This window comes from Protomyctophum parallelum (assembly GCF_964188405.1).
Source record: "Protomyctophum parallelum genome assembly, chromosome: 8".
In the NCBI taxonomy this organism is placed as follows: Eukaryota; Metazoa; Chordata; class Actinopteri; order Myctophiformes; family Myctophidae; genus Protomyctophum; species Protomyctophum parallelum.
In genome coordinates this window covers 1,895,594-1,907,490 of record NC_139703.1, presented here as the reverse complement: position 1 = coordinate 1,907,490, position 11,897 = coordinate 1,895,594, and the positions used below count along the sequence as shown (strand labels likewise).

Below are 11,897 nucleotides of genomic sequence, written 5' to 3'. Positions count from 1 at the left end.
TTCATGATACATAGATGCTTATATTTCTAGAGGGTGACCCCATAGATGGGATCGTAACTGTTATTTATTCTCTTTATAAACAGTACTTTACTGTCCAATCTTATTGTGTGTGGATGTGTGTATGCCTGTGGTGGGTGGGTGGGTGGGTGGTATGGGTGTGTGTGTGTGTGTGTGTGTGTGTGTGTGTGTGTGTGTGTGTGTGTGTGTGTGTGTGTGTGTGTGTGTGTGTGTGTGTGTGTGTGTGTGTGTGTGTGTGTGTGTGTGTGCTCACATACTGTTTGCATTCTATTATCCTGTCTGTGAGTGATCCCTTACAATTATAGCATTTATCTACTATTTTTATATATTTATTTATATATTTTATTTTCTGAGTTGGCAACACATACTGTAATGTTCAATTGTTTGTGTAAATATGCATGTCTGTCTGTGAGTCTGTAATGTTTAAACTTTTTTAAGTGGCCTACTTAAAAATTAAAGCACATAAAAACAATTATTCTGACAGTTTTATTTTCAATTTATGTGCAATGTGAATTTCACAGTTGAGCTCAACCACTATATCCCAACCCCACTCCCCCCCCCCTCCCAAAAAGAAAAAAGAAAGGTAAAACCAGCAAAGTAATAGTGAAGAAAAAAGCAGGAAGAACTCAATGGAATAGCACCCATACAAGAAGCATGACAGCAAGAAATAGCTAGGCATCGATTCGCAGCCGAAGGCCCCACTTATAGTCCGTTGTACAATGGAGTCGCTTGCCAAGAAGCAGCTCTCGTCATACTACGGGATATAAATAAGGTTAAGGCTGCCAACTCTTGTACACAGAAAGCATATTGATTGATTTGTAGCTTGTTGTATGAAATGACTGGTGTTTTGACAGACCTGATGCCGAAACCTGTACTGCTTACGTTTCAATGAGATGCAACTATTATAGTATAAAGCAATAATACAAATCTAAATCAAACACTAGTGTGCAGGTAATCATTTTCCCCCAACGGGGCAGAATTAGTCTAAGAAAATTAAATCGTTAAATAAGAGGGAGAGAAAAAAGGAAAAAAAGCCATGGAAAAGAAATCACATCTATTTTCAAGTTATAAAAGAAACAAAAAAAAAATAAGTTTAAGAAAAACTGTGCAAGTACAGCAAACCTATATATTACAGTATATTACACATTATGACCAAAACAAAACCCCCCAAAACAAACATTTTAAATACAGTACTGTGTATCAATAGAAATCCTGAGAGTTGTCCGTTCCTGTTCCCCCAACGGCCGAGTTTTTAGGCATACAGGCGACACCACCTCCCTTCTTCGACCCCCCCTCCCCCCCCCCCCCCCCTTCAAGGAGGCTGTTCTGGACAGTTTATGTGAAAGTGGAGTTCTTCTCTTTCGTCGATCATGTCCAAAACTCCTTACTGACACTGCCCCATGTTACTCTCCATTTAAGCTCAACTTTTCCCCCCTCCAAAACACGACTATGTGATCGCTGTTGGTTGTCGAATAAAAGACTGTTTGAGAACACCTTTCACTCAAAAACAATAAAAAAAAGAGATAAAAGTAAAAGGGTAAACATGTAGTGCAACGATGACACAGAAACCTGCATGAGGAAATGAAAATCACTGAAAAAGATGTCGCCGTTCAACAGGGAACGTCACGTCACTCGACCAGTTGTAGGCTATTACTTCTATACAAGATTGTCAACAAACGAAAAAACAAAAACAAAACAAAAAGCAGCACCAACAGTTCCTGTTCTCCATGTAAAGACTAATAATTCATGGGTGTTATTTTAAGATTTAGCACACGAGTTGGACCACCCTCACTCCTTTTAGGTTACTTTTCCCCAAGGAGGGTGCTTGGTAAAGTTTGCAGTTAAAGGACCGCCGAAGTGGAGAGTGACTCAGTGCAACGTCGAGTGAGACTTTGTCGAGATTATAGTCTTCTTCAACGGGACACAGTACGAGATTCTGATGCCCCATGTCTACCCATATAGGCACAATGACATCCCAAGGGATCTGCACTAAAATTACATAATCACCACTCAAGCCTATACAACCACATGACCACACAACCATTATTGGGACCTGTGTGATTTTAACTAGCAGAGACAAGCATCCAAATCTAGATAGAAAACAATTAATGCACTTCTACACAGGTAACATACCCTAAACATAGCCTAATCACAGTTCCACAAGTTATTGCTACCAGAAACTTCTCCAATGTCCAGATCAAATAAAAGCATGGTATCAAATGCTTAGTGTTTTTGGCATTCAAGAGGAAGGCTCTCTCAACACCTTAAGGGTATAATCAGGTGTGAAACATGCTCTGAAAAATAACAAGAGCTTATATCTGAAATGAAGCTTTTCACACTTGGCCAAATCAAAAGCATTGGCCTGAAACAATGTCCCTTTGCCCCTTCTCAAAATGTCTCTGTAGTTGCTACTGAGGTAAACCTGTTACTTAGTTGGTCTGAACTTCGCACTGAACATTGCCACATATTTGACTGTCTTTATATCTCCAATGTGGAGAGTGAATATTCTAACTTTTCACGTCAAGTTGTCTTGGCATGTGTGACACAAAATGGATAACAACTGAAAGACTGGGAGGCCACAAGCCCCCATGCAATTGTATCTCAAACACAGCTTGAATTTTCTTATTAAAAACTTAAAAATTGCTTGAAAACCACACGCAGCGCATTGTGACACACAAGACTGTTCTGTGTGGCGACGCCGTCTTACCTTATATACAAGCTTCAAGATCACTAAAATCTAAATCACGAGCACACCTCAAATTAAAACTCGCTGCGGACAGCTGGGCATAGAATTCAACAAGAAAAAAAACAAATCCCCTTAATCTGAGCTTGCAACCGACTAATGAGCTACAGTGCCCATCTTACCCGTATGAATATATAGTATATATAGTTTATATATATATATAATTTTCACTTTATGCTGACAATGTAGCATCCATTTGTGGAGGGCACTTAAATCTCACCTGCATGCTGACCATTTTGTAGAAATCCTCATCTAATATATGCATCTAAAATAAAAATGGAACATGGCTCAACAACAAGCAAACAAGATGATAATTGCACTTATGATTCATTGTACGGTTTTGTAAAACAAGCATCAGTGTAGGTAGCTGGTGCCTTCTGGAAAAAACAAAAATACTGCAATCTTTTAAAAGCACCCCCATTTTTGATCATGTTAAACCGAAGTTTGAACGACTTAAGACTAAACTGATGATGATCCTTGAGGTGCAAAGCCGAGAGAGCACCAGGCGCAAGGCAGGCAGAACGGACCACACTAACTCCCCTCCTAGTCCAAGATGGGGCTCATGAATTGTCACCAACTAGCTACCCGAAAGCACTTTCTGTAGACATTGAGGGTATAATTTGGCGACCACGCACTCAAAATGGCGGCCTAAATCCCAGAGGCGGTCCGGTGTCTCGTAGATCTTTGTCCATACGTCCGCCTCGTCGTCGTACTGATAAAGGGAGTTCTTGCGGCTGGTGCGGAACACGTGCTCCTCCACCATGACCTGTGTGGCTCGGACGAACAGGTGCAGCTTGCCCTGCAGAAGCATGGCCTTGATATAAGGGCTGGTGGCCTGGTCAAAGGGCAGGTCTCTCTTGCGGCTCCAGGTGTTCTGCTCGATGTCAAAGACCTCGACGGTGAAGGTGCGCTGGTGGTTCCTGCAGATGCCCGCAATGTAGTAGATGCAGTTTTTATATAAGGCAGCCAGACCCTGGCTCCGGGAGACAGTCATCGGGGCCAGGTGACCCCAATAGTCCTTACGGGGGTCAAAGCAGAAGAAATGTTCACCTGTGGGGGGAAAGTAATTGCCATGATTTAGCGTTATGGACAAACACATCAGACACTACTGTTAACTCATAACCAGTTTGTTAACATTTCTAACCACTTAAGCCCTATTGTATACTTTGTCATATAAAAACAGTGAAAGTAGCCTCAAATAGCAGAGTTACATGCTTTGTGAGCAGCTATTTTAACTTTTTTATGCTGCCTACTATGACGACATGTAGGGGACTCCAGGTTGGAAGCAGATAAAAGAACAGAACTACTGTACAGGTATATTAGCCTGGACATACCTTGGAGGACATAGATGCGGTCACGGTATTCCACTGCACTGTGAAACTCCATGGCCACTGGCATGGGGCTGCTTGCTGTCCAGCAGTTGTCCCTGGCATCATAGCACTCCACCGACTTTAACGCATTCCTCCCATCGCCCTCATACACGCGCCCTCCTAGCGCATAAAGCTTCCCACAACAAAGCACCAGTCTGCACCCAATCCTGGCTCGCAGCATGGGCGCCCGTGGCAGCCATCGGTTCCCAGCATGTTCATATTGCCAAAAATCACTCTCTGCCCGGTGGTCGATAGACACTTCGCTGTTGCTGGGCCTGTAGCCGCCGGCGATGAAGATGTCGTTCTCTGAGGACACCAGGATGCCGACCTCTCGGAGGTCGTTGGGTGGCTTGCAGAGCTTGAACACCTTGCCGGTGGCCGTGTCCAGGCAAGGCACCGTCTGCTTCTTCCCTGAGTGTTTGTGCGCAGCGTCGAAGCAGATGACCATCTCGGAGGCGGTCATTCCGAGCCGCTGGGGGCAACCGTTGGTGCCGTTGAGTCGCGACTTGGCCTCAGTGGGGTCCTTGGACAGGGAGAGGGCGCATGCGAACGGGGGAGGGATGAGATTGAGGAAGGACTCTTCCAGTAAGGGCAGCCGGATGCACTGGGCAAAGACCTCAGGCAGGCAGGCCTCGCGGCTGGGACGGTCGTGCTCCAGCCAGAGGACGATGCTCTCGTACACGTGCTCCTCCTTCTCCACGTTCAGGTCGTCGTTGTTCAGAATGCTGACCAGCTGCTCCTTGGTCATCTGGAGGAACTCCTGCTCTAGTGACACGCACAAGAACTACAAAGAGACAATGACAGCCCAGTTTATTCTCCGTCGTATAGGGCCTATATCACAGAGAATAAACTGGCCTATACTATAGGCAATCTACAAGCTCTCAACGCCTCAATCAGCAACGCTTTGTGAGCTTGTAGACAGTGACGCCGTTATGCGTAATAATGAATTATGCATGAATTACGCATAATACATTATGCGTAATAATGCATGAATTACGCATAATAAATTCTTGGAGAAGCTGGGTTAATAATTTTTATTTGATAAAAGTAGCCCATGTCAATTGAGTTCAGTTCCTGATAATGACTGTCAGCCCAGTCATTATTCACAATAATATTAAGTGGAAAACAACTTGTTTACAGTTAGTTTATTATGCCACCACAGCTCCTTTGGTCCATTGTCTTCATCACAAATGTATGTTTCACAAGGCAGTCTGTCATGGCATATCACTTTCTTAAATAAGGCTTTGATTACATATTCTGATCAATCGTCTAATGCCTTAGGAAAGATTGGTCCGAGACAGAGGCCAAACTTACTTGCCGAACCCTGCAGTAGACCACTAGACGGATCATAATATATTCATAAAAATGATATTTTTCAGACTGCTCAGCATCTCAGGGTTCTCAGCAACCACTCATTGATCGCTCTTTCGAAACCGTTGCACAGCAATTGATTCCGTTCTATAGCAGCAGGGTACAAAAAGGTGTTTTTCCCTCACGCATTCTTAAAACAGTTGACAAATGGGCTTCACTGGCTGTAGCGTAGTATCCTAAACAAAAATACAATAATATTGTCATGGTCAGTATTTGGAATCACTAATTGTTATCGAGGATAAGACTCAACTTCAACTGCCCTGACTCCGTTTCAGTATACACTCAGGTGCCGCAGCCAGGCGTGAAGTACCTGCCCGCCACCGCAGAGTCTAAGGATTTCAATCCACTGAGATGTGGCCCGGCTTGGCCGAGTTCACATCCAAAGAAACAGTCGGCTATGCATTACGGTTAGGGTTGTCCCGATCGGATCGGTTGATCGGAAATCGGTATCGGCAGATGCTCAAAATCAAATGATCGGAATCGGATCGGGAGCAAAAAGAAACGTGATCGGGACATCCCTAATTACGGTAGTGCCCAGTTTTCAGAAGGTGCCATACACGTTTCCAGTTCATTTCCCCATAGCTTTGTTTAATTGGCTCAGCAGCAGGATTGAATTGTAAACAAGTTAAACACTTGACACCCTGCTACTGAGCCAATCAAACGCAGCTTACGAATATTAATTGGAACAGGAAAATGGTTATGCCACCTTCTGAAAACTGGGAATAAGTGAATTTATACACAGAGCCGACTGGCTGTGTCCAGGGGAGGGAGACTGTGAGATTACACATAAAATAAGAAACAGGCGCCCGCGTGGCACAGTGGTCAAGTCCCTGCCCTCACCACCACGGAGGTTGTGGGTTTGAATCCACCGTGGTGGTGCATCCGGTTTTGTTGGGCATCTATTGTGAACACAATTGGCCCGTGTTCGGGGGACGGAAGCTGGGCGGGTGGGATTGGTTGTTCGTGCTCCTACGGGCTGGGGATGGCACATGTCAGCGGGGGAATGTTGGGCGGGAGGAGTGGGACGAAGGCCTCCTCACTGGCCGGTGAGGCAGTGGGATACAACAGCAGTGACAACACAGAAATGTGTGGGGAGGAATTCATTGCAACGACTAAATTGGTGAGAAAAAAGGGGTACAAATAATTGGCTACTCTCAATTTAAAAAAAAGATACTGGTAATAACATATTAAGAAGACAATATGTTGACAATAATTTCAAACTGTTGCATACAGGTAATGAACAGGTTATCAAGTAAAATTCCAAAAATGGTCAATGATCATGTTACAAGAGTTCCAAAGATCCAGGTGAACCTGGATCTGTCTTTCGCAGATCAGATCTGGCACGAGGAACCTGAAGGACTAGCCATTCACTAGAGCGAGTTAAAATTCAACTACAGTTCTGATGCAACATGGATGTAATGCATGAGGGTACGTTTCCGACCGGGGCTTTGTAAATGAAAAGGTATTAATAATGATTGTGTCTCTCAGTCAGAGAGGACCAGTCCACATTATCATACAGGACACGGTGATGAGCATTGTAGTTGTCACCAATAATAAACCTCAGAGCTGAGTGGTAAACAGATCTGTACCATAGATTGGAATACGATTTGCTTTAGGAAGTCTGAACGCAAACAAGTCACATGGAATCCCGATTTTTACAAATACGACTTGAGACACATTCAGGTTGTTTCCAATCTGATTTCTTAAGATGCGGCTCAGTCTGAACGCAGTAACATGATCTAACCACCACCCAAGTCGCTTTTCAAACCGTCCAAAATTTCACTTGCAGCATGATCCAAGCGCCACTGTTGTCATTACAGAGCGCAAGGGTGTAATGAAAATAGTTCATCATGTGTTCTACGGCGTACAGGGCAAGCTGGGATGTCCATTTTCCACCATTACCATGCATGCATGCATTTGTTTTGATTGTTGTTGCTTCTATTTTTCCGACTGTCAATAGACCGACAAGTTGACAACCTACCTCAAACCCTAACCTAATCCGATTCCTAGCCGCGAGCACGGGAGCAGCACATGTTCGACCTCACGTCCGACCGTTGTTTCCACATGTCAGTCCATTGGTGCGTCTAATCTGCGTGTGCATCCCAACGTAACCAACTACCGCCTAACGTCATGACGACCACGTCGTTACCACGGAGCAGATATGTCGACGCAGGGCGACTTTGCGTTGACGTTGTTAATACACAGATTTGTTACAGATCTGATCACTTGCACATGCAGTGTGACCGGTCTGGCCAAAATATTTGAGAAATAATTCGATTTGACTGCAGTCTAAATGGGACCTAAGAGAGCTCAGCTCGACTGTGAAGGCAGCTGCATCATGATATATATATTATATCCCCACTGTCCAATACCTCTTTTCCTACAGAGCAGGGGGGAAACTAGTTTTACTTCTATCAAGATCATGAAGTTAAGTTTGTCATCAAGCCATATATTTGTATTATTTTCTATCCAGTCAGAGGTACAATATACAAAATAATAAAATAAAACATTTTACAACAATTCTACGGATATGTGAAGCAAAGACAAACAGTAGATACAGAGATTCCTGGAATTTACAGACGTATTGTACTTAGAAGCCACCTCTATACACACACACACAGTACCTTCAACATTTTCAACTGACCTTCTTGCGGATGTAGTCCTGCGAGCGCTCCCTCAGCTCCTGGTGCCCGTAGGCATCGGCGAACATGTAGACCCCGATGCAGTTCTGGGGGTCCAGGCGGCTGATCATGAACTGGGCACACTGGTCCTGCAGGGCGGGGATCTGGAAGATGCTGGCCGCCGTGAACAGGGCCTGGACGTTGGACTCCGAGAGAGTGACCCTGGACGTGTACGCGTAGTCCAGGACCAGGTGCATGGACTCTGACTCGACGCCCACGATCCGGACCTCGCGCTGGCTGCTCTCCGTAAGGCCGCTAGTGAACATGGACCTGGCGGTGGTGGGTGTGGGGGTGAGAACAGTACATTTCAATATTTACGTTTTTCCTTTGTTTACCAAATAAAACCGAGAAAGCATGTCGTGATTTGACCGTAAAAGGCAGAGCTTTAATAAAAATATATATATATATCCCCTCACATCCCCACTTGGCTGAATTAGGTGAAATGTTGACACATGAGTAAATGAGTTCACTTCAGTTGGTTGCTCAAATCCAATATCATAAGTGCAGTACAGCAGTTGTCAGAGATCATACCTATAGCAGCAATCAGACTACAGATATCGCAAATAAATGCTGATTATATGAAGCTCAAAAGCCTTAAAAATCAATCTTTCTACAAACGCAGACCTTAAAGGTATATTCAGTGATTTCACTCAAAAAACCTTAGGTTTCGTTTTTGGCTGTGGGACCCAGCCTTTCGTCCAATCAGGATAGAGAGTCAAAAACGAAACCTAAGGTTTTTTGACCCCCAGGGGTTAACTGGGGACAGGGAGGAACTCCTTATATGGCCAGCACACTCTATATTAGGGAGGATTATCACAACAAAACAAAAAAATAAGTGATATTTGAATTAAGTGAAATCACTGAATATACCTTTAAACCAAAGACAAAGGCTAATAAAGTAGTGATTCCCAATCGTTTTTCATTTCAAAAGATCCCCAGTTTGATATGCATAAGGGTAGGCCACTGGTTATTAACCTGTGGGTCAGGACCCCCAGGGGGTCCCCACATGAACTTGGGGAGGGGGGGTCCCCAGATGACATTAAAGTGACTTTTAATACTCCCAAAAAAGAAATTAGATGAAGACCAGGCATTAGTGCATCATAAGTAATCAACACAGAAATGCATACTATAGAAACTGGTAAAACATTGGCCAAATAATATAAGAAATTGTACAAATTGTACAAAAAAATCTACAAGCGATTTATTGGCTCTTGAAAATGTAGTAATATAAGGCAGTGCTTTAATTCGTACAGCATGAATACACCCGACAAGTGTGGACAGATACATTGTGGTGCATTTGTATGTGGGGACTATGGAAATTAGCTTCTAGCTATAAATGTTCATTAATGTGCTCTATGCTGGAAATAGATATTATAGAGACAGAGATTCCAAGAATGTAATGGACAATATACATTTCTACAAATTCAAAAAGCCAGCATTTCCTACCTAAAATATGGGCTGATTGCGGCGAGGACGTTTCGGTGACAAGAGAAGGTCTTGCCATGGTCCACTTCTACTACGATGTCCGTGAGCTGTGCTTCGTCATACAGGGCTTTGAGCTGCTGAAGGATGTTACAGGCATGAACAGCGTCTACCCCGCTGTAGTTGCTGCTTGGAGGCGTCCCATTCTGTACTTGTAACAGCTTCCCTACCTCTGAAATAAAACATTTTAAAGAGGGGATAGACGACAAACGTTTATGAGAGAGCATAGGCATGCACGAAGTTAATGTTCACCTGTAGAAGACAAATACTAATATATTTGTTGTTGAAATGTATTGTTATATGTTGATGAATTTAATGTATAGGACCACAATGGAAAAAAAAGTCACCACCAGGCCTGTTTTGTGTTATCCTTTTAGCCTAAATGTCTTGACAGTGGCTGCACCCCCTGCCGTTTAAAATTGTGTCTAGTAAAGTATTATTTGGTTAGTCAATCAAGATGTTAACAAATGTCAAACTGTTCTTCCTAATGTAGATCATAGCCAGAACATAAGCAATAAATGTTCCAACAAAAATCCTGTTCCCTTTAAAAAAAAAAACACTTTTGGGACAATGATTAATAAGTTAATAACACATTCAAGACAAAATAAATGCTCTCCTTATTTGTTAATACTAAAATCTAGTTTCATAGTTGTTGACATGCAACTTATTGGTACAGTTAGAGGGACACCCAAGAAATACAAACGTTAATTGATTTCAACTGCCTCGCACGTCCTGTGTTGTTGTGCAACAATCCAAACTAGTTTTGACGGAACAAAGACTTGACTGGATCAACAACTTGTCCAACCGTTTAACGGTGGTTAACGACGAGGAGAAAACAAAACAACCACAGGCCACAAGTGTCCTCTTCTAAGCTGTCAGGTTCATATGAATGTTGGAAGGGAAAGTCCATTCATCCATGTCTTCACACGGAGTTGTACCGTTTCATTCAATCAAGCCCAATCTTTGTGTGACAGGGAAAAATTTATAGCCGAAAATAGCAGATAAGAGACCACAAGAACGCCTCGCCCTCGCAATTTTCGGACAGTTGGTGTAGAGGGAAAATGACTTTAACTATCATAACTACAGAACCAACGGTCAAGTTGACTAAATATTGAGTGTTGTAAAAAAGGTTAGCCATCTGAAAAGACATTAGCATGATTCAAACTATGTATGAAATCTATGAAAAAAGTTGAATCTGCAATTGTTACATTACATTGTGTAGTGGGGGTCCCCGCGTCATCTCCCTGTCAGCTAAGGGGTCAATGGGCTGAAACACCCCTGGTTTCAATAATCACAGACAGACCCAACTAGTGGTCAGTTGGTGTTAGTTAGCTGTGTCGTGTACTTAGCAGCAGTTAGCAGGAGGCTATCTCTACCCCACAGCTAACGACAACGAAGCTTTTCTCTTTTACACACACACAATGTCCCGGCAGCACACAAAGTGAGTACACAACAAGCACGGCAAAACGAAAAAAAAAAAACAATGCTGGGGAGGGGGTTAAAGACAACATAAAACAACCGAAAGCTGAACGTGCCAACCAAAAAATATAGACCGATAATTCCCCGAGTCAAAGAAACCTACAACCCCCCATGAAAACAAGGTCCTCCTAAACAAGTGTTTACACAATCAGCTGTGGTTTAGCTACCTAGCTAAGCGTTAGCCACATAGCCAAGAGGCTAACGCTGGCCAAACACTTTTTTAAAGAGGAATATAAACTTATTTTTTGACACACTAACACGCAGCCCCCGCCGTGACGCCTTCCACTGGCCACGCTCGTCTAACAACCTGTCACGCGTGGAATCGCGTACAAAACGGCAAGTTTTAAGTCGCGTGCTTTAAGTTTGATTAGCAAACAAAACAATGAAGATTTTGCAAACCTCCACTGGCAGCCATTCTCCCCTGTCTGTCTGTCTGAGAGCCAGGCAGGCAGAACCAGAGGGGGACGTCAGATGTACTACAGAGCCCCGGAAACAAGACACGGCCAATCAGCGCAGAGGCAAAGATCTCGCCAGCCAATCACAGCCCCCACTTGTCTGAATTAGGTGAAAATGTTGACACATGGGTAAATGAGTTCACTTCTCTCAGTTGGTAGCTCAAACCCAATTTCATAAGTGCAGCAGTTGTCAGAGACGATAAGAAGAACCTATAGCAGCAATCAGACTGCAGATATCGCAAATAAATGCAGATTATATGAAGCTCAAAAGCCCTACAAATCTCTATCTCACTACAAA

The 11,897-nt window shown here is 43.5% G+C and overlaps 1 protein-coding gene across 1 annotated transcript; it reads right to left on the bottom strand.

Moving 5' to 3' along the window:
• Positions 1–598: 598 nt before the first annotated feature.
• kbtbd8 (kelch repeat and BTB (POZ) domain containing 8) lies at positions 599–11,570 on the bottom strand. The gene is made up of 5 exons (XM_083770442.1): positions 11,544–11,570; positions 9,630–9,837; positions 8,147–8,453; positions 4,096–4,915; positions 599–3,811 (listed from the first exon to the last, which is right to left on the bottom strand). Exons 1-5 carry the CDS (start codon positions 11,557–11,559, stop codon positions 3,339–3,341), a joined length of 1,824 nt encoding a protein of 607 aa, XP_083626568.1. The 5' UTR covers positions 11,560–11,570; the 3' UTR covers positions 599–3,338.
• Positions 11,571–11,897: the final 327 nt, after the last annotated feature.